Source organism: Macaca nemestrina, chromosome 11 (genome assembly GCF_043159975.1).
Source record: "Macaca nemestrina isolate mMacNem1 chromosome 11, mMacNem.hap1, whole genome shotgun sequence".
Lineage (NCBI taxonomy): Eukaryota > Metazoa > Chordata > Mammalia > Primates > Cercopithecidae > Macaca > Macaca nemestrina.
This window is the reverse complement of record NC_092135.1, coordinates 101,378,289-101,404,875: the sequence shown is the minus strand read 5'-3', so window position 1 is coordinate 101,404,875 and position 26,587 is coordinate 101,378,289. Positions and strand designations below refer to the sequence as shown.

General features: G+C 39.6%; 1 protein-coding gene across 41 annotated transcripts in view; it reads right to left on the bottom strand.

Moving 5' to 3' along the window:
- LOC105468060 (abl interactor 2) overlaps positions 1 to 26,587 on the bottom strand; it is a 118,844-nt gene that overhangs the window by 69,790 nt on the left and 22,467 nt on the right. For 40 of the 41 annotated variants that reach the window (XM_011717996.3, XM_071073251.1, XM_024788589.2 and 37 more), the window contains exon 2: positions 7,613 to 7,780. In XM_011717996.3, the coding sequence (XP_011716298.1) occupies positions 7,613 to 7,780 (168 nt within the window). The remainder of the gene's footprint in view (positions 1 to 7,612; positions 7,781 to 26,587) is intronic. The other variant, XM_071073255.1, reaches the window with a different exon arrangement.

Genomic DNA, 26,587 nt, shown 5'->3' with positions numbered 1-26,587 from the left:
GTAGACAATTGTCAGCTGTAAAAGAAATTTAGGAAAGCTCCTGTAACATATTCTTAAATAAAATATGGCTACTATGTTTTTCCTAAATCAAATTCACAGCTATCAGTAATTATGGCATTTGCCCTCAGGATATTCTTTGACATTATAATGTTAAATTTCATTAAGTTAAATTCTGGAAGTACAAGTTCAACATTGATATTTAGGATGAATTTTAAAAGTAAGAAAAGTATTTCAAATTTATCCTGGGTTTTTTAAGTGACTAGTTATATGACAACAAACCTACTTATTTAGAAGAGGCCTCAAGAACAGCACTCACCTGTGGCAAGTAAAAAATGTGTTCTGCTAGCAATCAAAGATGACCATAACTAATGCAAGTACACAATTAATATAATTATTGTTTGCTACAGATCCCGTTAACCAAAAAACACACCAAGATATATCACTGCAATTGTGTAGGACTTAAACATCTATTCTCCCACAGTTTCTTATTACTTAGTTTCCCTATCCTTCTCACCGATATTGCCAAGCTGATCTCGCATGCTGCAGGCTTCCCCCATGACACTTCAGCCACAGTGCAAAACCCAGGTTCCTTAAGGATACCTTTTATGGCCTTGAGATAAACATACTGACTCCCAGCTCCTTTGCAAGCCTGAGCCCCACTCCCACATCTCCCTCATGAACCCAAGCACATGCTCAGGCCACAGCAGATGACAGGAAGGTACTGTATAAAATATTTTGTTTTAGGATTATCCATGCATTGTCATTTCCCATTACCACAGGTAATTGAGAGTTGACTGTACTGGATAGCACTATCTCAGTTAGCTGCCCATCAGTGTGGGAAAACATCTGCAGTCAAACAGTTACAGTGGATTAACCCAACTAAATTGGGTGTTTTTAAGTATGTCTCAATTTTTTTATTAGTAAGCTAATGTTTCAAATAAACATATTTAAATTACAATTATTCTTCAAATTATGTATCATTCATAAAACAAATTAGTTACTAACAAACTGAGTAATTTTCAGTTTTTTATAAAGTGATATAAAAATTACGTAGGAATTAATTGCGAAGTATAAAAAGTCTACTTTCTATGCACAATTACATATTGATAACCTTCAGTGTATCTCCTTAATTAAAACTGGAAATTTTTTTTTTTTTTTTTTGAGACAAGAGTTTCGCTTTCCACCTAGGCTGGAGTGCAGTGGCACAATGTCAGCTCACCGCAACCTCTGCTTCCAGGTTCAAGCAATTCTCCTACCTCAGCCTCCAGAGTAGCTGGGATTACAGGTGCCCACCACCACACCCGGCTAACTTTTGTATTTTTAGTAGAGACAGGGTTTCACCATGTTGGCCAGGATGGTCTCGAACTCCTGACCTCAGGTGATCCACCCACCTTGGCCTCCCAAAGTGCTGGGATTACAGGCGTGAGCCACTGAGCCTGGCCAAAATTGGAAATTCTTAAGCAAGGCTATCTATATAAACTTTTTTGGTTTTTTTGTTTTTGAGACAGTGTCTCACTCTGTTGCCCATACTTGAATCCAGTGGCATGAACATGGCTCACTGCAGCCTCGACCACCTGGGCTCAAGTGATACTCCCACCTCAGCCTCCTGAGTAGCTGGGACTACAAGCATGCACCACCAAACATCGCTAATTTTTGCATTTTTTGGAGAGATGAAGTTTTGCCATGTTAGCCAGGCTGGTCTCGAACTCCTGACCTCAAGGGATCCACCTGTCTCAGCCTCCCAAAGTGCTGGGACTACAGGCATGAGCCACCACACCCAGCCTAAAGTTTTTAGATAGTAAAAGCTACCCTACTTGTTGAGTTCTTGACCTGCCGCTGCCTTTCAATACCTAGCTCTTGAGAACAATTACTTCCCACTTTACATTATTTTATATTAATTCTTTTCCAGCTCCTTTACTTGTTACCTGCTAACTAATTTAACGCCTGGCCCAGTGAGTCCTACTCAGCCCTGGGGAAGGTGGGATGAGCACTACTTTCTTAAGTTCTTTATGTTGCCTTTTGGCCTTGCTTAATCTTTTATTTTAAGCCATCACAAACTTGAACATGGACAAGTACTGACTAATTTTACTAGCTAAGAAAAAAGATGGGCCTCGCTTAGAAAAATTTTAGTTTACAAACTGATAAGGATTTTAGTTTGAAAAGTGTTTTGCAAACTTTTTATTAAAAAAAACTTACTAGAAAAGGACACAAAATAATAGGCACAGTAAGAAACATTCATCTTTATAATAATGTTACACTACACTGACTTAAAGGTATGTGTGCCTGTACAAGTATTCAGTGAAATTACATGTTTACTCCAATAAGTATACATTCTGGGGAAATATTTAATGTTAATTTAACTCCACTATCAGTTTGAAGATCAAAAATTTCATTTGTTTTAATAATATGCTTCCAAAGAATGGACAGGATAACAGCAACAAAGCTAGAGATGGAATTTCTTTAAAATTTACCATCCCTAAAACACATAACATAATCCATGTTAAGAACCAACCCTACTACTACCTTATAGATATGATGAATGTAGTAAAAATTAGTATACTACTTAATACTATATTGTCCTTTTAATAGAAAAAAGTGTCTGATACTATATATTCCTAATCAATTAATATCCTGTTTTTGAAAACATCTGACATTTAGAAAGAGAGGGGTTTCTACTTTGTTTTGTTGAAGTATTTCTCCCCAATACAGAGTAGAGTCAATGGAATTCTCATCCTCGGATTACAATTCAGAGTAACTTGGGAAACAGTTCAGTTAAATTAAAGTAATAGAGGGTTGAGACCAGTGGACACAGATTGAGGTAAAGAGCAAAACCAACAGAACAGAATAGAAGCAAATAAAATCAAGCTCATTTGTGAGAATCACAAAAATAAGGAATTCAAGATGGAAGACAGCTAAGAAATTATCTAAACAGTCCTATCTTACAGATGAAAACACTTAAGTTCAAAGAAGTCAAATGTCACACAAGTCAGCAGAAGAGCCAGGGTAAAACCTAGATGCCCTGATCCTTTTCAGGCCAATCCTGTTCAGCGTTCATTTTCGTTAAAATGGACAAAAGGGATAGGAGGCTGAAAGGTGGTAAAGTTCTTACCCAGCCAATAGGGAAAAAAATACTAATGGGAAAAGAAACTGAATACCCTAGATAATTAGTATCTACTAGTCCCAAACAACTCTACCCTTACAACTCTTAAGGCTTATTGCCATTCCAATAAATGTGTAATCTTGTCTTTGACCTGACTGAACCCTCCATTCCTTCAACTCAATCTTCACTATACACTCTCAGAGTCTAGTATTTTTGCCCAAGTTGCACAAAAATCTGGTCTCAAGAACCCCCTGGTTCCCTCTAGAAACATACAATATTTTTAATAACACAAGCATCATAATAAAATTTAACACTCAAACATTTGGAAAAAGTATTTTAGAGGAGGGGCTGGCAAACTAAGGCTCCATGCCAGAATGTGGCCCGCTGCCTGCTTTTATATGGCCCAGAAGCTAAGAAAGGTTTTAACATTTTTAAATCATTGTTTAAAAATACACACATTAAAAAAGAAAAAAGAAAAGAAAACCTAATTAAAATGTCTTTCAAATCTGTCCACATCTCTACCTTACTTGTAATGTCATCTCTCTTTGCCGGGCATGGTGGCTCATGCCTGTAATCCCAGTACTTTGGGAGGCTGAGGTGGGAGGATCACTTGAGACCAGGCATTCAAGGCCACCCTGGGCAACATCATGAGACTCCATCCCCCCCACCAAAAAAATACACACACACACACACACACACACACACACACACACACAAAAAGAAGAGAGAGAGAGAGAATAGGAGAATGATACCATACGTGGCCCATAAAACCTAAAATAATTATCAATACGTGGCCCACAAAACCAAAAAAATAGTTACCCTCTGGCCTTTTATTTAAAAAAGGTTTGCCAACCCCTGTTTTAGAGTATTTACTATTTGTTTTGTAAGCAGAAAATGTTTTCTTCTACACTACAGAATAAAATTCCAGTCTGAAGAATATCAAATAGTTTTGATATTCAACTGACTTTTTAAATAAAGAATTCTACCTGTAAACACAAGTAAAACAAAATTTCAATCCTTGAGGCAAATGCTAGAAAATACATAAATTTTTAAAATTACTCTTATTTCTTAAATACAGCCTCTAGCAGCCTATTTCTCAGACTTGATCCTTTATCCGACATAATAATTTACATTCTGTATAAACATAATAGCCACTGAGAACTGCAGATTACCTCTCCAACTATTGCCCCCTAGACACTCAACTCTGAAAAAAAAAAAAAAGGTTTGACATATTCCTGACAGCTTTGACTGAGGCCTCTGTTATTTCCGGTTTACTAATCTCTATCCATTCTTCTGTTTTTTACTTAATCCATTAAAATAGCTTTAAAAGATAGCATTAATTGACCATATTAAATGCCAATTTATATGATTGATACTCCCAAAGAAAATGTTCTCAATAAATGAATTAATACATATACTCAAAATCTAGGGTGGTTGAATATTCACCTTCCTCCTTGAGCTTGCCAACACTTTTCTACCAAAGTACTACAAAATTCTAAACAGAAAATAAATTATTATCCTTGATTGCTATTTGCTTGTTGTCATCATTTACCCACATAATCTCTCCTACTCTCCCCTAATGCCTAATAAAACTAGTTCCTCCTTTTTAGGAACTCTAATATGCTAGTTTCTCTTCTATATTTGTTCTTTTTTAAAAAAGTTTATTTTTAACATCCTTTGCTAATGCTTCAAACATGGAAGAATTTTAGGATTCTCAAGAATAGATCTTGAAATTCTGTATCAGATTAGCAATTTGTCAACCTCCCTCCTTCCATAGAAAACCAAGTTCAGGCCAGGAGAAGTGGCTCACACCTGTAATCCCAACACCTCGGGAGACTGAGGCGGGAGACTGCTTGAGCCCAGGAATTCGGGACCAGCCACAGCAAGATGGCAAGACACTGTCTCTACAAACAAACAAACAAAAATCAGCCAAGCATGGCACGTGCCTGTAGTCCCAGCCAGTTACTTGGGAGGCTGAGACAGGAGGATCCTTTGAGCCCAGGAGTTCAAGGTTGCAGTGAGCTGTGATTGTACAACTACACTCCAGCTTGGGAAACAGAGCAAGCCTTTGTCTCTTTAAAAAAAAAAAAAAAAAAAAATTCATCTATTTAATCATTTTAAATTCCATTGATTATTTCCTTCAGGAGGCCTTTTCAAACTGAAATTTACCTTACACTCATTAAAACTCACCAATTCTTTTTTTTTAACTTAAGATACACAATATAACAAGCAATAAATAATATGTCTGCAGAAGTTTGTATAAAATGTGAAGAAACCCTTATAATGGCAAATTCAGATTTCAGATTAAATAATATTAAATAAGAAATCCTCTAAACCAGTCTGATAAATTTTCAAAAATACCATATCTGATTTTATTATCTGGACTATATTTGGTCCAGTTATATAAATTTGCTAAACTTTAGACTCTCAAAAACAGTCCATTTGAAAAGAGCCCTGAACTCTCAAGACATTAAAAAAATAGTAATAATATGCATATTTAAAAGTTATTTTTATTCCAGAATAGTTCTAATCATTTAGGTCTAAAAAGAGTGTTGAATAATACTAAATCATTCAAATGACAAGGTGCTAAAATACAACATTTCAAAGATCTCTTCGAAAAAAGGCAGGCAGGCACAAACCAAAACCTTTATCATTTTTATATTTTTTAAATTGCATTTTGCAATTTAATTGGTTTTTCACTGCAGTATTATTTTAAATGGCCCCAAAATATAGGAATGATTATGAAAGACATAACATATACATGCAACATTATGCAGCCACTGAGAATGTTTATGAAGAACTTACAACATCAAGAGATTATGTTTGCTTTAACACTAAGTTAAAAAAGCAGAACCCAAAATTCTATACCTATTCTATAACTGACTCTATTATATTATAATCCTGGCTACTTTTTTTTTTTTTTTTTTTTGGAGACAGTGTTTCACTCTGTCTTCCAGGCTGGAGTGCACATCATAATTACAGCTCAATACAGTCTAGACCTCCCCATGCTCAGATGATCCTCCCACCTTAGCCTCCCAAGTAGCTGAGACAACAGGCATGCATCACCACACCTGGCTAATTTTTGTATTTTTGGTAGAGAACAGGGTTTTGCTATGTTGCCCAGGCTGGTCTCGAACTCCTGGGCTGAAGCAATCCTCCCACCTCAGCCTCCCAAAGTGCTGGGATTACAGATGTGTGCCCAGCCCACAGCTACATTTTAAAAAAACTACTGGCCGGGCGCGGTGGCTCAAGCCTGTAATCCCAGCACTTTGGGAGGCCGAGACGGGCGGATCACGAGGTCAGGAGATTGAGACCATCCTGGCTAACACAGTGAAACCCTGTCTCTACTAAAAAATACAAAAAAAACTAGCCGGGCGAGGTGGCGGGCACCTGTAGTCTCAGCTACTCAGGAGGCTGAGGCAGGAGAATGGCGTAAACCCGGGAGGCGGAGCTTGCAGTGAGCTGAGATCTGGCCACTGCACTCCAGCCTGGGCGACAAAGAGAGACTCTGTCTCAAAAAAAAAAAAAAAAACTACTTACAGGAAAAAGGATTACAAGGCAATATACCAAAATATTAACAGTGAAAAGCTTGGTAAGTGGTAAAATGGTTTTTTATTTTTCCACTTTTTTTCTTCTTTTTCTGGGTTTTCATGAGTATGGCTTTTATAATGAAGACAGATTAACATTTTTTAAAGCACTTTTACAAATCCATAAAGTGATAAACTTTAAGTTATATATAATAAAAATAATTTTGTAAGGTTTGCTACTATTTCCATTATTGCAGGTATAGTACCATCCCAATAAACATAAATCCTACCAAAAGAAAAAAAAAATTTTGAACATGCCACCAATCTATCAAGTTTATCTTTTTAAATTGATAAAGAAGTATGAAATTTGTTGGCCGGGCGCGGTGGCTCAAGCCTATAATCCGAGCACTTTGGGAGGCCGAGACAGGCGGATCACGAGGTCAGGAGATCGAGATCATCCTGGCTAACATGGTGAAACCCCGTCTCTACTACAAAATACAAAAAAAAAAAAAACTAGCCGGGCGAGGTGGCGGGCGCCTGTAGTCCCAGCTACTCGGGAGGCTGAGGCAGGAGAATGGCGTAAACCCGGGAGGCGGAGCTTGCAGTGAGCTGAGATCCGGCCACTGCACTCCAGCCTGGGCGACAGAGCAAGACTCCGTCGCAAAAAAAAAAAAAAAAGAAAAGAAAAGAAATTTGTTAAAAAAAAAAAAAAGGGGGGGGGGAAGGATGAAGTTTCATTATAGGGCTGATTATGTTACCATGACAACTGAGTTTTAATAAAATTCACAATTTACTTTCTTATCAAAATCACACAGATAACCACCCACAAAAAGATATAATCAAAGAACAACCTAATATTAAGTTTCTATTTTCCAAATTGTACATGTGAGTTAACTTACATAATAAAAGCTGCCAGCATTACAGACAGCCTGTGTTTATTATTAAGGGTTCCTCATAGGCAAATAGGAAAATATTGTGGTCTCACTTGTGAAATATGATTGATTGAAGATTCCATCCTTCGTAGCTGGGATGCCTGGATATCCAGCATCTGCAGGACATTGTTGGCCAAGGTGTTTATCAGATAGGCAACACTTGCTAAGGATTGGGTGGTATAGGCTTTGGTTTCTTCTAGGGCTCTCTGCTTATCTGCTGACTAGGAAAAAAAACAAACCAGTGATCATTAATTCAAAGATAACCCATTTCTAGCAATCTAACCTAACAAAAAACTCACCACAACGATTCTGTTAACTGAATCCACCAGAAAGTAAAAAAACGAATCCACCAGAAAGTGAAAACTACTGGTATCACATAAACCCCAAACTCAACGACTGACTGAATTAACTAATGTTTTCATGTTGAATAGACACATTTTTGTACAGATGCAAATAAAACTCTAAAGCCATTATCTAGAAAATGAGATCCAATGGACAATTTGAGCAATGGTAGCAAACTATACACTGCTTGGAAAGGTAGCACTGATTTGAACGTATAAATTTTGACACACTTTCTTCTGCTTTTCTGAATTCCTCTTTTCCTTTCACTCTATTATGTGAAATGTGGCCAGAACATAATGTCTGATTATATAAAAGCATCCAGGAAAAAAAAATTTAATTATAAATAATGATATGATAAATAAAATGGTAATAATGATTATTATAAACTAAAAGTAATAAAAGGATCCTTCCCTCCAAAACATTGTGTTATAACCCTTCAAGATGTAAACTGCCATGTTGCCCAAGCTGGTCTCAAACTCCTAGGCTCAAGAGATTCATTGGCCTGCCTCGGCCTCCCGAAGTGCCGGGATTACAGGCATGAGTCACCATGCCCAGCTAAACATTAAGCAATTTTTTAAAAAAATTAAGTTGACACATGCAGTCAGGCTCATTCTTCTTTTCCATTTTAAAATTAAGATTTCTATCCATTAATTATGCCTAAGAAATACTGTGACCGTTTATATATGAACATGAAAAAACCAATATGAAAAAAACCACAAAAAGTAAAAAAATTTTAAAAACAGATATAAAGAAAAAAATACAAATAAAGTTCTGTAAGCATTAAGATAACAGCCCAGGCAGAGCGCGGTGGCTTACGCCTGTAATCCCAGCACTTCGGGAGGCCGAGGTGGGCGGATCACGAGGTTAAGAGATTGAGATCATCCTGGCTAACACGGTGAAACCCCGTCTCTACTAAAAATACAAAAAATTAGCCGAGTGTGGTGGCGGGCACCTGTAGTCCCAGCTACTTGGGAGGCTGAGGCAGGAGAATGGCGTGAACCCAGGAGGCGGAGCTGGCAGGGAGCCGAGGTCGCGCCACTGCACTCCAACCTGGGTGACAGAGCCAGACTCCGTCTCAAAACAAACAAAAGATAACAGCCCCAGAAAACACGTAGCCTGAGAGAGATAAATAGTTTTCCTGATCTTGATCCCATAGAGTAAGGCTTTACTCAATGAAATGGAAATAATAATATTCAATTTTGTAAAAATATTTATAGATGGCTTAGCAAGTATTTTCATTAATAAAAGAAGCAAACAAATCTGGTCCCATCCTCTATAAAATAAAAGTAACAGAAAATGTCAGGAGGAAATTCTAAGGATCAGTGCTACAAAGAAAGAGAGTATTTTTGTTACAAAAAAAAAAGGTGACACATTCATTCAATATAATCCACAAGTATATACCATATATACAAAACATTGTGCTCAGAGTTGAGCAATTTTAAAACATTGTATCTGCTCTCAAGGACTTACCATGGGAGAAGATCCACATAAATTACTAAGGTGAATTAAGGTGAATAAAAATCAAGTACAGGCAAAATAAAGGTAACATGATGAGCAGTATGAAGAAAAAGGCAGGTTGAGAGTATCAGTAATGGCAAATGTTCAGTCAGATTTTTAACCAGTTTTTAAAAATTGAATTCTTAACAGACTCTACACAGCTAATTCAGAAAAATTAAAGTAATTCTCAGATTATTTGTCTTGTATGTATCTTCTAAATCAGTATACCATTTCAAGACGTCTTAAATAAATGTGTAAAAAATAAACCACACCCCCACTAATCTTCCAAGTAAAATTTTCAGTACATTTCTATTTCATTATTACTTTTACCAGTAACTAAAACAGGTCCACACTGGGGACACAAGTAGCTTTACCATAGGTGAAACACTATAAACCACCATATATAGCATTTTTTTTTAATTTGTAAAAAGCCTCTGTCGGGCCGGGCGCGGTGGCTCAAGCCTGTAATCCCAGCACTTTGGGAGGCCGAGACGGGCGGATCACGAGGTCAGGAGATCGAGACCATCCTGGCTAATATGGTGAAACCCCGTCTCTACTAAAAATACAAAAATCTAGCCGGGCGAGGTGGTGGGCGCCTGTAGTCCCAGCTACTCGGGAGGCTGAGGCAGGAGAATGGCGTAAACCCGGGAGGCGGAGCTTGCAGTGAGCTGAGATCCGGCCACTGCACTCCAGCCTGGGCGACAAAGCGAGACTCCGTCTCAAAAAAAAAAAAAAAAAAAAAGCCTCTGTCTTGGCTTGCAAATCATGACACTAATAGTAAAATTACAACATTCATAAATATAAATAACTTTTTCTTAGCCATTAATTTTACTGCCAACATATTATCAAAGGGCATGTTGGAGATGTCATCTCCATCATCTTCCCCACCAGCCTTCAATTATTGTGTTACGAAAATACATTTTCAAATTTACAGCTACCCCTAAAAATGCTGCAATATAGCAATTCTGGAATCACTTCAGGATATGACTGAAGCAGTATTCTGAAACACCTGAGACTGACACTATGAAATACAACTCTCTGGCTTCACCAAGCAACAATATCATACTAAAAAAATACCAACACCTCGGCCAGGTGCAGTGGCTCACGAGGTCAAGAGACTGAGACCATCCTGGGCCAACACGGTGAAACCCCATCTCTACTGAAAATACAAAAATTAGCTGGGCATGGTGGCGTGCACCTGTAGTCTCAGCTACTCAGGAGGCTGAGGCAGAAGAATCGCTTGAACCCAGGAGGCAGAGGTTGCAGTGAGCAGAGATTGTACCACTGTACTCCAGCCCAGGCAACAAGAGCAAAACTCTATCTCAAAATAATAATAATAATAATAATAATAATAATAATAATAATAATAATAAATACCAATACCTCAAGGGCTTCAATATTTCACTCTGAAGTTTTACAAGTTTCGCTACATTTGTAGCTTTAAATTATGTGAATAAACAATAATCAAATAAGAAAAAGGTATAGACAAGAATATTCATGTTCATTAACTCATTTAATGATGAAAGAGAAAAAGCATGAGGCTGACTAAACAATAGATTCACATAGTACATTAATGCAGTAACTTAAAATGGTATTGCTATCATTACTGCTACGTAAAGATATCTACGATATAACTAAGTGAAAAAAACCTGATTACAATGGATCTTGAACATAATCATCATAATTCTGTATGTGCCTGTGTGTAAATACGAGCACAAGAAAAACGTCCAAAAAGTAAGCTCCAAAATGATAACCTAAGTTTTCTCTGAATGTTGGAAATAAAGTTGATTCGGATTTTTTAAATGTTTTTTTTTTTTTTTTTTTTTTTTTTTTGAGACAGAGTCTCGCTTGGTCGCCCAGGCTGGAGTGCAGTGGCGCGATCTCGGCTCACTGCAAGCTCCGCCTCCCGGGTTCACGCCATTCTCCTGCCTCAGCCTCCCGAGTAGCTGGGACTACAGGCGCCCGCCGCCTCGCCCGGCTAATTTTTTTTTTTTTTTGCATTTTTAGTAGAGACGGGGTTTCACAGTGTTAGCCAGGATGGTCTCGATCTCCTGACCTTGTGATCCGCCCGCCTCGGCCTCCCAAAGTGCTGGGATTACAGGCGTGAGCCACCGCGCCCGGCCTTTTTAAATGTTTTCAATATGGCTTAATTTTTTTTTTTAACTTGGGCATGTAGTACTTCCATTATCAAAAAGAGTAAAGCATAACGCTGGCCAGGCATGGCAGTTCATGTCTGCAATCCCACAACATTAGGAGGCTGAGGAAGGAGCATTGCTTAAAGACAGGAGTTCAAGACCAGCCTGGGCAACATTGTGAGACCTCAACTCTACAAAAATTTAAAAATCAGTCAGGCATGATGGTGGACCCCCTGCAGTCTTACCTACTAGAGAGGCTGAGGTGGGAGGATGACTTGAGCCCAGGAAGTCAACGATGCAGTGAGCCATGATCACATCACTGCACTCTGGCCTGGGTAACAAAGCAAGACCGTGTCCCTCAAAAAAAAATTTAGTTAAAAAAATATGTGTATGTGCATTAATATAAAATAATAGAAACTGAAAATTAAGCATTCCATCCTAGTCAACTATAAGGAATAATTATAAAGCATAAGAGGTCCAAAAGATTTTTAAATCTTTCTGAAATGTATTTTACATTTGCATGCTCATCAAAAAGTTATTTGGGGCTCAAGGGTCTTTTCTTGTTATTTCTAAGTTCAAGATAAAGTTTAAAGGACCAGGGCTGCCATTTGTTTACCTGCTCTATGGATAAATCAGCACAGTGGTGGTTCAGCGGTAGAATCGCCTTCCACACAGAAGGCCCGAGTTCAGTTCCTAGCCAATGTACAAGTATGCAGTGGCTCACACCTGTAATCCCAACACTTTGGGAGGCTGAGGCGGGCAGATCATTTGAGGTCAGGAATTTGAGACTAGCCTGACTAACATGGTGAAACCCCATTTCTACTAAAAATACAAAAATTAGCTGGGTATGGTGGCAGGTGCCTGTAATCCCAGCTACTCAGGAGCCTGAGGCAGGAGAATCACTTGAACCCAGGAGGCGGGGGTTGCAGTGAGCCAAGATCATGCTATTGCACCCCAACCTGAGCGACAAAAGCAAAACCCTGTCTCAAAATAAAATTTGAAAAAAAAAAAAAAAGGATGAATGGATAAAGAAAATATGGTGCAGGCCAGGTGCAATGGGTCACGCCTATAATTCTAGCACTTTGGGAGGCCGAGGTGGGCAGATCACCTGAGGTCAGGCATTTGAGACCAGTCTGACCAACAAGGTAAAACCCCATCTCTACCAAAAATACAAAATTAGCCGGGCATGGTGGCGCATGCCTGTAATCCCAGCTACTTGGGAGTCTGAGGCAGGAGAACTGCTTGAACCCAGGAGGCAGAGGTTGCAGTGAGCCGAGATCACATCACTGCACTCCAGCCTGGGTAACAACAGCAAAACTCCGTCTCAAAAAAAAAGGAAAAGAAAAGAAAATATGGTACATATGCCCAGTGGAGTACTATTCAGCCATAAAAAAGAATGAGATTCAATCATTTGTAACAACATAGACAGAACTGGAGGTCACTACGTTAAGTGAAACAAGCCAGGCACAGAAAGATCACATGTTCTCACTTATTTGTGGGAGTTAAAAATTAAAACAATTGAACTCATAGAAATAGAGAGTAGAAAGATGGTTACCAGAGGCTGGGAATGGTAGGGGGAAAGTGGGGAGGTAGGAGAGGAGGAGGTAGAAGGAAAGATAGGGAGGTAGGGGAGCAGGGAGGTAGGGGGAAAGTGCGAATGGTGGACGTAGGGGGAAAGTGAGAATGGTTAATGGATACAACATAATAGAAAGAATGAGTAAGACCTAGTATTTGCTAGCACAACAGGGTGATTTCATAAAAAATAATTTAATTTTACATTTTAAAATAACCGAAAAGTATAGTTGGATTGTTTATAACACAAAGGGTAAATGTTTGAGGTGATGGACATCCCATTTACCCTAATGTGATTATTACACATTGTATGCCTGTATCAAAATATCTCAGGCAACCCATAAATATATACACCTATATGCTCCTATATACTCACACAAAAATTTTCTTTAATGTAAAAGTATTTAAAATACTGCCAGGCGCACTGGGCCACACCTGTAATCCCAACACTTTGGGAGGCCGAGGCAGGCGGATCACTTGAGGCCAGGAGTTCAAGACCAGCCTGGCCAACATGGTAAAAACCCTGTCTCTACTAAAAATGCAAAAATTCGCCAGACGTGGTAGTGTATGCCTGTAGTCCCAGCTACTCAGGAGGCTGAGGCAGGAGAATCACTTGAACTCAGGAGGCAAAGCTGCAGTGAGCTGAGATCACGTCACTGCACTCCAGTCTGGGCAACAGAGTGAGACCACCTCAAAACAAAAGTGTTTAAAATACAGGCTGGGTGTGGTGACTCACACCTGTAATCCTAGCACTTTCAGAGGCCAAGCCAGGTGGATCACCTCAGGTCCAGAGTTCAAGACCGGCCTGCCCAACATAGAGAAACCCTGTCTCTACTAAACATACAAAAATTAGCCAGGTGTGCTGGCCCACACCTGTCAACTCAGCTACTTGGAAGGCTGAGGCAGGAGAATAGCTTGAACCCAGGAGGCAGAGGTTGCACAGAGCCAAGATCGTGCCACTGCACTTCAGCCTGGGCGACAGAGTGAGACTCAGTCTCAAAATAAATAAATTAATTAATTAAATTAAATACCAATAGAAAAAACAAAATACGGAATTAAATTAAATACCAAAAGAAAAAACAAAATACGGCCGGGCGCGGTGGCTCAAGCCTGTAATCCCAGCACTTTGGGAGGCCGAGACGGGCGGATCACGAGGTCGGGAGATCGAGACCATCCTGGCTAACATGGTGAAACCCCGTCTCTACTAAAAAAATACAAAAAAAAAAAAACTAGCCGGGCGAGGTGGTGGGCGCCTGTAGTCCCAGCTACTGGGGAGGCTGAGGCAGGAGAATGGCGGGAACCCGGGAGGCGGAGCTTGCAGTGAGCTGAGATCCGGCCACTGCACTCCAGCCTGGGCGGCAGAGCGAGACTCCGTCTCAAAAAAAAAAAAGAAAAAAGAAAAAAGAAAAAACAAAATACTCAAAATATAGTAAAACTCAGTATTTAAAATGTAGTGGGACCCAAAGGTAACATACTCCCAATTACATGAATGTGAATATAAAGCAACTACTCCCAGAACCTCCAAACAACATGACCTTGTACTGCTAGATTAGAAATTATTAAAAGAAATGTTCACAATGATAGTACAGGTTATTTTATCTAACATTATATATTCCTCTTATAATTAAAAACAGTTTTTCAATATCATTATTTCATGCTTAGATGAAAAACAGACCACAACAGCACACTCTGGATGCCACATTATCTACTTCACTTGTTTCAGTACAAAAGTGTTTTTTTGCCACAACTGTGGATATGAACTAGCTGAGCTACTGCCAGAATAACTGAGATCACAGGAACTATGTCATCCAGGGTCCAGCATACAAATGAACTAGAAATATATTACCATGCTGATCAACTGCAGAGCTCTTTTCTTTCCAAACTGATCTGTCAACAGCAGAACTCATCAGAAATGTTTCCTCTAACAAACAAAAAATTATTTTTAGTTAAATCTCCTGAGGATTCAAGAAGGACCACAAGGGAAGTAATTATTCTTCACTAGCCTTCCTCACTAATATAGTAGAATCACTCAAAATTTCGATTCCTGCAAACTTAGCACAGACACAGCCTTGAGAAAGGGTACTCCGTTGCTCAATAAACGACACTATAAGACACAGGACATCATTCAATCTAGGCAAAAGGATGAAGAATGTCTATGTTAACGGCCCTTTTAAATTTTCCTGTATTTGCACAGAACAGTCATTTTTTAAATAGAAATAAAGAACTGTCTGGTTGAAAACAGGTTATTCTTCATCTGGTTTTATTGCCATGCAACACAACAGGCTCTGACTTTCTCCTTTTTTTTAGTTTTCATTCTGTTTTCCTTTATGTGTCAGCATACTGGCAACTTCTATACTGCTTCCGACAAAAAAAGAAAAGTCAGTGCAGCAAACTGTCCCATGCCAAAAAAAAATTCAGTGTGGCAAACCACCATTATAGAGAACTTTTTTCTTTGCTGAGACAGGGTCTTACTATGTTGCCCAGGTTAGATTCAAACTCCTGGGCTCAAGTGATCCTCCTGCCTCTGCCTCCCAAGTAGCTGGGACTAGAGGCACACACCACCACACCCAGCCGAACATTTTCTTGTTCAGCATCCATTACTGCTCTCTGGCAACAGAATTTCACTTTCATATGGTGATTTAAGCCTGAGAATTGATTCCCATCCCCTCAGGGACAGACACATGACCCAAGTCTGTCAAAAGTATACCAACCTGTTGGACACTGACAGGCTAAGGCACTGACTCAAGACAGACCAACAGGAGACTTCTCCGGAACTGTTCTAACAGTAATGGAAAATTTTATTTCAAGCAAGGATTGCTGTGGCAGCCAGACACACATATTCAGATCTTTTTGCAAGGGAATATGCTTTACAAAGCACTGACAGCCATCAGTCACACCTGTGGAGCTAGTGCTCATGCTGAGGCCACGCTTCTCCTCAGTAATGTATTACTCTTGAATAAATAGAGAATAGGTCATCCTTGAAAGTTGTTACCCTAATTTTGGTCCTTCCTGACTTCATAAATGATATTAGCAACAGCATAAGAGTCAAAGGAGACTAAACAAGAGTCCCATTTAACCTTATGTTGATTCAATGTTCTAAACTCAGAAGTTTCCTGATCTTGGAAAGCCATGTCCCTAAATATTGGTAGAATCTCTGCTATGCCAAGCAAACTTCTTTTCTGCATGCTGGGCTTCTCATTCATCATCTGTTGTTTCACAGCTAGGCCATATATTGAGCCCCAGTCAGACTGATCTCTAGGCAAAAGTCACTTACTAGCCTGAATCAGGTCATTCTCGGTATCTAAATTCTACTTACACTGCTTTAATTCTTCTTACTTCTTATTTACAGTGCCTCAACTGTTCTACCCCCAACCACCAAATTTGTTTCCCTTCATCATATCCCATTTCCCCTTTCCAGCTTCTCAAAATCTAAGGCAAAATAATCTGCTCCACCCAACACTTCACCTTGTGTTTAAAGCATTCCTCATCCTCTTACCAATAAGAACCTTTATCATTGATAACCAATCTCACATGACAACACAAATTGTTTTTAAATAAATTTAAGGTTTTTTTAATCCTAAAATAAAATAGACTACATTAACTAACTTTAAAAGGCCTTTATACAACTGCTTAATTTTTTCTTTTTTTTTGAGATGGAGTCTCGCTCTGTCGCCCAGGCTGGAGTGCAGTGGTGGGATCTCAGCTCCCTGCAACCTCCACCTCCCAGGTACAAGCAATTCTCCTGCCTCAGCCTCCTGAGTAGCTGGGACTACAGGCATGTGCCACCACACCCAGCTAATTTTTGTATTTTTAGCAGGGATGTGTTTCACCATGTTGGCCAGGATAGTCTCTCAGTCTTTTGACCTTGTGATCCACCTGCCTTGGCCTCCCAAAGTGCTGGGATTACAGGCATGAACCACCACGCCCAGCCAAAACTGCTTTTTTTTTTTTTTTTTTTTGAGACGAAGTCTCACTCTCTCACCCAAGCTGGAGTGCAGTGGCACGATCTCTGCTCACTAAAAGCTCCACCTCCCGGGTTCACGCCATTCTCCTGCCTCAGCCTCCTGAGTAGCTGGGACTACAGGCGCCTGCCACCATGCCCGGCTAATTTTTTGTATTTTTAGTAAAGATGGGGTTTCACCAAGTTAGACAGGATGGTCTCGATCTCCTGACCTTGTGATCTGCACGCCTCGGCCTCCCAAAGTGCTGGGATTACAGGCGTGAGCCACTGCGCCCGGCCAAAACTGCTTAATTTCTAAATACTCATTGCTATAGTCTGAATTTTTTGTGTCCCCCCGCAAAAATGTACATGTTGAAACCTAACTCTGATGGTGATGGTGTTAAAAGATGGAGCCTTTAGGAGGTGATTAGGCAGAGCCTTCATGAATGGGACTAGTGTCCTTATAAAAAAGGGCCGGCCGGGCGCGGTGGCTCAAGCCTGTAATCCCAGCACTTTGGGAGGCCGAGACGGGCGGATCACGAGGTCAGGAGATCGAGACCATCCTGGCTAACACAGTGAAACCCCGTCTCTACTAAAAATACAAAAACTTAGCCGGGCGAGGTGGCGGGCGCCTGTAGTCCCAGCTACTCGGGAGGCTGAGGCAGGAGAATGGCGTGAACCCGGGAGGCGGAGCTTGCAGTGAGCTGAGATCCGGCCACTGCACTCCAGCCTGGGTGACAGAGCGAGACTCCGTCTCAAAAAAAAAAAAAAAAAAAAAAAAAAAAAAAAGGGCCAAAGGAGCTTGTTTGTCCCTTCTGCCAAATAAGGACACACAGAAGGCACCATTTATGAGGAACAGGTGATCATCACACACCAATTCCACTGATGTCTTGCTCTTGGACTTCCCAGCCTCTAAAACCGCAAGCACTAAATCTCTGCTAAGTTACCTAGCCTAAGATTTTAGAAGGACCAATGAACTAAGTTTTAGAAGGACCAATGAACTAAGACACACACATTCATATACTTGAACATATTTAAATATAACCTGTATATTGTCTAACTACAACAGATTAAAAAATATTGATTCTTTTACATTAAGCAAAGTACAGATTTGGGATCTTTGTACATTCTACAAATGAGAGAAACTACAGGCTGAATACTCTAAATCAAGACATCACTCATAAGAACTCAAGTGAAAATGTAATCAGTGAAAATTCTATCAACTTGGGAATTAGAAGTCTTCAGCTCATAAGAAAATGAAGGAAAATAAAAAGGCATATATAAAAAGACTGATTATGTTATAAAAAAAAACTTTATTTAATCTGTCATAGATCACGTTTGTCTCAGAAGCATCTTGATTAAAAAGGAAAACAAAATGCCTTCTCTCCATCACACACTCCACAGTCTGACCTATGCTAGGGAAATTCCAATACATTTGCCCACTTCAGGCCCACAGTGATTTTGTTCAAGCAACAGAACCATGACATAGATCCCTCCCTGGACTTTTCTTTTGTTTTTTGTTTTCGTTTTTCAGGTTTTGTTTTGTTTTGTTTTGTTTTTGTTTCTTTTTGAGACAGAGAGTCTCACTCTGTCACCCAGGCTGAAGTGCAATGGCACGATATCGGCTCACTGCAACCTCTGCTCACAGGCTCAAGCAATTCTTGTGCCTCAGCCTCCAGAGCAGCTAAGATTACAGATGTGCACCATTACACCCAGCTAATTTGTGTTATGTTCTGTTTTGTTTTAGCAGAGATTGGGTTTTGCCATGTTAGCCAGGCTGGATTCAAGTGATCTGCCCACCTCAGCCTCCCAAAGTGCTAGAATTACAGGTGTAAATCACCATGCCTGGCTGAATTTTTCAAACTGATTCTAAAAGAGAGAATGCTTTTGTCTTCTGATGTCGGAACTATTAATACGCAAGGCCCAAAACACATGAAAGGATATCTCACAGTAAATGAAGTATGCCCATCTGAAAGGATGAAGCCAACATGCATAAAGAAGTAGAAATGAGACAGAGTTCTAAAGGTGTTTGAGTTCCTGATTCCAGTGATTCCTGCTCCTTCACATGGTTTAATTAATAACTAATAAATTCACATTTTGTTGTTTAAGTTTGTTCAAACTACATTTCTGGCTGGGTGTGGTGGCTCACACCTGTAATCCCAGCACTTTGGGAAGACAAGGCAGAAGAATCACTTGAGGCCAGGAGTTCAAGATCATCCTGGGCAACAGAGCAAGACCCTGTCTCTACAAAAAATAAAAATAAACTTGCCAGGGATGATGGCATACACCTGTAGTCCCAGTACTTGGGAGGCGGAGAAGGGAGGATCACTTAAACACAGGAGTTCAAAGCTGCAGTGAAGATGTAGCGAGCTATGACTATACCATTGCATTCCAGCCTGGGCAACGGAGCAAGGCCCTGTCTCAAAAACAAACAAACACACACAAACACACAAACACACACACACACAAAAAAAAAAAAAAAAAAAACCGGCCAGGCACAGTGGCTCAAGCCTGTAATCTCAGCATTTTAGGAGGCTGAGGCGGATGGATCACAGGAGGTCAGGAGTTCGAGACGGGCTGGTCAACATGGTGAAACCTCATCTCTACTAAAAATACAAAAATTAGCCAGGTGTGGTGGCCCGCACCTGTAGTCTCAGCTACTCAGGAGGCTGAGGCAGGAGAATTGTTTGAGTGAGCCAAGACTGCACCACTGCACTCCAGCCTGGGCAGCAGAGTGAGACTCTGTCTCAAAAAAAAAAAAAAAACCCAAAAACCAAATTCAGTTTCTGTCACTTGAGACCAAAGAATCCTAAAATTCTTTAAATTGTTCCTTTTAATCATTTAACATATACTGGCTTCAGTTCTCAATAACATGACACTTTTAAAATACGTTATGCCATCTGCCTAGACAACATGTGTACAGACAAACTGGAAATAACTGAGGCAGGTTAACTTGATATTCACCTACACACCAAAAGTGTCAGAGGAGCACTTGAGAAAAAGGCGGTTATTTAGAAATAAAACAAATGATCAGAGGTTAATCTTCATGATATTCAGAACATAAAGTCACCTAGCTATTTGCTACACTTGTGGTTGACTATTTTGAGTAAAACCTATCACATTAAAGCCTTAAGTGAGGTTTCTAGAAATGCTGTGGATACTAGAATGGATAAGGGCATTTGAGTTATTGTTCTAGCTCTGTTACTATCTTACTTGCTCTTAAATAATTAATTTATACTCCCAAGGACTCAGTTACCGTAAGTTATATTAAAGGGACTGGATTTTTAGGTCATCTTCAGCTATAAAATATGATTCTTTTATGGAACATATTTGGAAGTTGGTCATTTTATACTGGACTATATATGCTTACATAAAAAGTAACAAATCACAAATTTTATATCTATTTTATATTAGGAAAAAATCGAGTTTCGTAAGAAATCTAACGTGAAACTTGCTTTTTAAAAACGGACAAAAGCTTTAAAAACACTTTCCTCATTATTTGAAGAAGTAATCATTCTTAGTTTTTTTTTTTAACTCATTTGCCTTAAACATTCCCAATGCTTTCAGTCATTCCCTCCCCCACAAAAAAGACAGGGACAATGTGAAGTATACTCTACCATATGTAAGCATAAACGTTCTTATAATCCTTACAATACATCTCATTACCTAAAAAAAAAAAAAAAAAAAGTGTAAAACCAAAAACTTTTAGAAATAACTGCATTTTAAAATATGCTGCCGAGTATGGTGGTTCATGCCTATAATCCCAACACTTTGGGAGGTCGAGGTAGGAAGATTGCTTGAGCCCAGGAGTTCGACACTGGGCAACATGGCGAGACATCATCTCCACAAAAAAATTTAAAAATTTGGCCGGGCATGGTGGCTAACACCTGCAATCATAGCACTTTGGGAGGCCAAGGTGGGCGGATTGCCTGAGCTCAGAAGTTCGAGACCAGCCTAGGTAACACGGTGAGACCCCGTCTCTACTAAAATACAAAAAATTAGCCAGGCGTGGCAGCGTGCGCCTGTAGTCCCAGCTACTCAGGAGGCTAAGGCAGGAGAATTGCTTGAACCTGAGAGGTGGAAGTTGCAGGGAGCCAAGATTGCGCCAATGCACTCCAGGCTGGGTGACAGAGCAAGACTCCGCCTCAAAATAAAATTTAATTTAATTTAATTTAATTTAAAAATTAGCCTGGTGTGATGGCACATCCCTATGGTCCCAGCTACTTGGGAGGCAAAGGCATGAGATCCCAGGAGTCTAAGGTTGTAGTGAGCCATGATTGCAACACTGCACTCCAGCCTGGGTGACAGAGCAAGACCTTGTCTCAAAAAAATACAAGTTAATTTTTTCAGAGCTGAAAAGTATGTCTCCACTAAGTGCACTCATTAAGTGCACTGTACAATTAATGAAAAAGACCCATAGGAAGGATCATCATCATAACAAATAAATGATTCTATAAGCTTTCAGAGAGAGAAGAAAAAACTATATACAAAGAACTGAGAATCAAAACAGTACTTGACTTTTCAAAGGCAACACCAAAAGCTAGGAGACAATAAACTAAAAGAATGCCTTTACAATCTGGAGAAAAAATTATTTCCAACCTATAATTCTACATCTAGTCAAACCATCTAGTGAAAGTTGAAGATTTTCAGCACACCAGGGGTTTCTTGGTTTTTTGTTGTTTTTGTTTTTGTTTTTGAGACAGAGTTTCGCTCTTGTTGCCCAGGCTGGAGTGCAATGGTGCAATCTTGGCTCACAGCAACCTCCACCTCCCAGGTTCAAGCGATTCTCCTGCCTCAGCCTCCTGAGTAGCTGGGATTACAGGCATGCGCCACCACGCCTGGCTAATTTTGCATTTTTTTAGTAGAGATAGGGTTTCTCCATGTTGGTCAGGCTGGTCTGGAACTCCAGACCTCTGATGATCCGCCCACCTCGGCCTCCCAAAGTGCTGGGATCAAAACAGTACAGGCATGAGCTACCATACCTGGCCTCTTGGGTTTTTTGTTTTTTGTTGTTTTCATTTTTTGAGACAGGGTCCTCCTTTGTCTCCCAGGCTAGAGTGCAGTGGTGCAATGACAGCTCACTGCAGCCTCAACCTCTCAGGCTCAAGCAATCCTCTAGCCTCAGCCTCTCAAGTAGTCTGGACTACAGGCGCACACCACCAGGCCTGGCTATTTTTTTTTTTTTTTAATTCTTTTTAGTAGAAACATCTCACCATGTTGCTCAGGCCAGTCTTCCCACCTGAGCTCCAGCAATCCTCTTACCATGGCCTCCCAAAGTACTAGGATTACAGGAATGAGCCACCACACCCAGTCTTCTTTTCTTAACTTTCCATGTCTTCTTTGTCAGGAAGCACCAGAGGATATGCATTGTCAAAACAGAAAGCCTAGAAAGAAGCATGGGATCCAGAAAATAGGATCTACATCAAAGAGGAAAAGAGAAATCCAAGGTTGACAGCAAAGGAAACTTCTGAGATGACAGCTGTGAAGCAGGACTAAAATGTTAACAATCCAGACAATCCAGATTGGAGAATGGCAAAGGGGACATACTTATGTCTTCTCTGGGGGAGGAGGGATGAAACTGATATTAGAGGACAATTTTCCATAGGTCTCTGCACTCATGTGAGCAGAAGTACTGACTACCTTTATTCCAGACCATCTTTTCCGAATGTTTATATCAAAAACAGTCTTAGAAGATACTAAGATAGCATATCCCTCTGGAGCAAAGGGCAGACATGTTCACAGACCAATATAAAAGATTTAGGTTTCCTAAATTCAGGGTTCTTCCCTGTAATACAACCCTTGCATATACCAGTTATCACCTGGGCCTTTCTTATCACAATATGTGAACTGGGGCCTTGGGAACCAGCACAGTGCAAGAAAATGCTAATATGCTGGCTATTATTGTTGTTGTAATAAAGTCCTATGCCTTTGACCTAGAAGTCTCACCTCTTTTGCCACAGCACCCATGAAACTCCCTAGCTAACCTGTTAACTTCCAGATATGGTAAAAATTCAGTCCCTTTGAAGCTCTCAACAACTGATAGATTACTGATAAGTTTCAGTATGTTCATATTAGATCCATACATCCAGGGGAGAGTTTAGAGATGAACTAAAGATAGATTCATAGGTAACTAAGCAAGTCAAAAAATGAATTATTAGTGCCAAGGAAAAGAAAAAATTTGTTTAAGAAGTCTAACTGGCTGGGCGCAGTGGCTCACACCTGTAATCCCAGCACTTTGGAAGGCTGAGGCGGGAAGATCACTTGAGCTCAGGAGTTTGAGACTAGCCTGGGCAACATGGTGAAACCCTGTCTCTATAAAAAAATACAAAAATTTGCAGGGAGTGGAGGAGCACGCCTGTAGTCCCAGCTACTTGGAGGCCAAGGTGGGAGGTTGGCTTGAGCCCGAGAGGTGGAGGTTGCAGTGAGCTGAGATTGCGCCACTGCACTCTAGCCTGGGTGACAGAGCCAAACCTTGTCTCAAAATTAAATAAATAAATAAAATCTAATCACAATCCACTCTATGCTTCAGCTGTGATTACTTACATAGATATAACGGATACAATGAATAAATCTAAAAGTTGCTAAATCTACATGTTAAGAAGACAGGAAGAAATATAAGAAAGCTAAGTTACCATTTCTCATAGTAAAAATGTCTGAATCTCAAAAAATAGCAATATGGGCATATCACATGGACATATGGCGATGAATACCAGAAGAAACAGATAAGAGTTTAAAGTACTTCTGGGCCTCACATGGTGGCTCACACCTGTAATCCCAACACTTTGGGAGGCCAAGGTGGACTGATCACTTGAGGCCAAAAGTTCGAGACTAGCCTGACCAACAGGGAAAACCCCATCTCTACTAAAAATATGAAAACATTAGCCAGGTGTGGTGGCACATGCCTGTAGTCCTAGTTACTCTGGAGGCTGAGGCAGGAGAATCACTTGAACCTGGGAGGCAGAGGTTGCTGTGAGCGAAGACCATGCCACTGCACTCCAGTCTGGGCGACAGAGTGAGACTCTGTCTCGAAAAATAAATAAATGCATAAATGAAGTGTGTCTGGACAGAAGGAAATTAGAGGTAAAAGGGGTATTCATTTTTTGGCTTTTACTGGATATCTAATAAAACTGCAATGTTGAAAATAATCATATCTATTAGACATGGTAGTCACTAGCCACACGTGGCTATGGAGCACTCGAATGGTAGCTAGTGGAAATGCAAAATGGAATTTTAGACGTAATTTTAATTCAAGTTTAAGTCACCATAAAAGATCAATATACAAAATCAACTGTATTTTTATATGATAATTGTAATCTGAAAAAAAATTACAAATTCCATTCACAATAGAAAAAGAATAAAATATTTAGTAATAAATTTAGAAACAGAAGTACAGTCATGCATCACTTAACAGGGATATACATTCTGAGAAATGCGTCATTAGGCAATTCTGTCACATCACAGAGTAAACTTCGCAAATCTAGATGAAAGAGCATAACACACCTAGGCTATTATGGTATAGCCTACTGCTCCTACACGACAAACCTGTACAGCATGTTACCATACGGAATACTGTAGAGAATTTTAACATAATGGTAAGCATCTGAATATCTCAACATAGAGAAGGTACAGTAACAACACAGCATAAAAGATAAAAAATGGTATACCTGCATAGGGCACTTACCATGAATGCAGCTTGCAGGACTAGAAGATGTCTGGGTAATAGGAGGGCCTAGGACATTACTGTACAGTACTGTAGAGTTTAAAACACTGTGGAGTTATGCTACACTAAATTTATTTCTTAAATTTTCTCTCTTCAATAATAAATTAACCTTTACTGTAATTTTTACTTTATAAACTTTTGACTCTTGTAATAACAAATACATTATGCAGCTGTACAAAATTTTTTTCTTTATATCCTTATTTTCTCTTTTTTCTATTTTTAATTTTTTTTTCTTTTTTAACTTTTTTTGTTAAAAACTGAGACACACACATATTAACCTAACCCTACACAGGGACAGGATCATCAATATCACAGTCTTCCACCTCCACATCTTGTCCCACTGGAAGGTCATCACGGGCAATAACACATATGAAGCTGTCATCTCCTCTGATAACAATGCCTTCATCTGGAATCCTCCTAAAGGACTGCCTGAGGCTCTTTTACAGTTAACTTTTTTTTTTTAAATAACTAGGAGTAAACTCTAAAATAAAAAGTATAATATCGTAAATACATATACCAGTAATCATCTTTATTATTATCACTGTAACCTTGAACTCCTGAACTCAAGCAGTCCTTCCATCTCAGGCTCCCAAAAAGCTGGGATTATAGGAATGCGGCAGCACCACACACAGCCTGGATAATCAGCTGCTACATCTATATGTGTATCTGTGTACCAGTACCACAGTGTCTTCATTATTGTACTTTCATAGTTTTAAAATTGTGATGTGTGTGTCTTCTGCTTTTGTTCTTCTATAAAGACTAGTAGCGAAGTAGGTTTGTTTACACCAGAATCACCACAAACACGAGAGTAATGCATTGTGCTACAACATTAGGATGGCTACCATGTCACTAGGTGTTAGGAATTTTTCAGCTCTGTTATAATCTCATGGGACCACCATCATATATGCTGACCATCATTGACCAAAACATCATTATGCTGCACATGACTGTACGAGACTGAAACACTGAAAACTGGCTGGGTGCAGTAGTTCATTCCTGTAATCCCAGCACTTGGGGAGGCCACAGTCAGAGGACTGCTTGAGGCCAGGAGTTTGGGACCAGCCTGAGCAATGAAGTGAGATGCTGGTTCTACAAAAAATACAAAAATTAGCCGTGCACAGCAGCACACACCCGTAGTCCCAGAAAACTGGGAGACAGAGGCAGGATGATCACTTGAGCACAGGAGTTCAAGGCTGCAGTGAGCTATTATCACACCACTGCATTCCAGCCTGCATGACACACCAAGACCCCATCTCTAAAGGGAAAAAAAAAAACTAAACACTGAAAACTACAAAACATCATTGAAATAAACTTTAAGAAGATGTAAATGAAAAGACATCACATTCATGGATCAGAAAAGTTACTATCATTAAGACAGCTCCCCAAGTTTATCTACAGATTCAATACAATTACTGTCAAAATCCCAGCTGCCTTTGTGGCAGAAATTAACAAATGATCCTAAAATTTATATGGAAATTCAGGGGCTATAGAATAGCCAAAATAATCCTGAAATAGAAGAACAAAGGTAGAAGATACATACATCACAATTTTAAAACTATAAAAGTACAGTAAATAAAAACACTGTAGTACTAGCATACAGAAAGGCATATAAATCAATGGAATTCAGAGTCCAGAAATAAAACTATACATTTATGGGTAATTTTTGACAAAGATGCCAAAACAATTCAACGAGGGAAAGAAAAGACTTTTAAACAAACGGTGTTGGGACAACTGGTTAGTGACATGCAAGAGAGTAAATATGAACCCCTAACTTTACAACATATGCAAAAATTAACTCAAATGGATCAAAGATCTAAAGGTA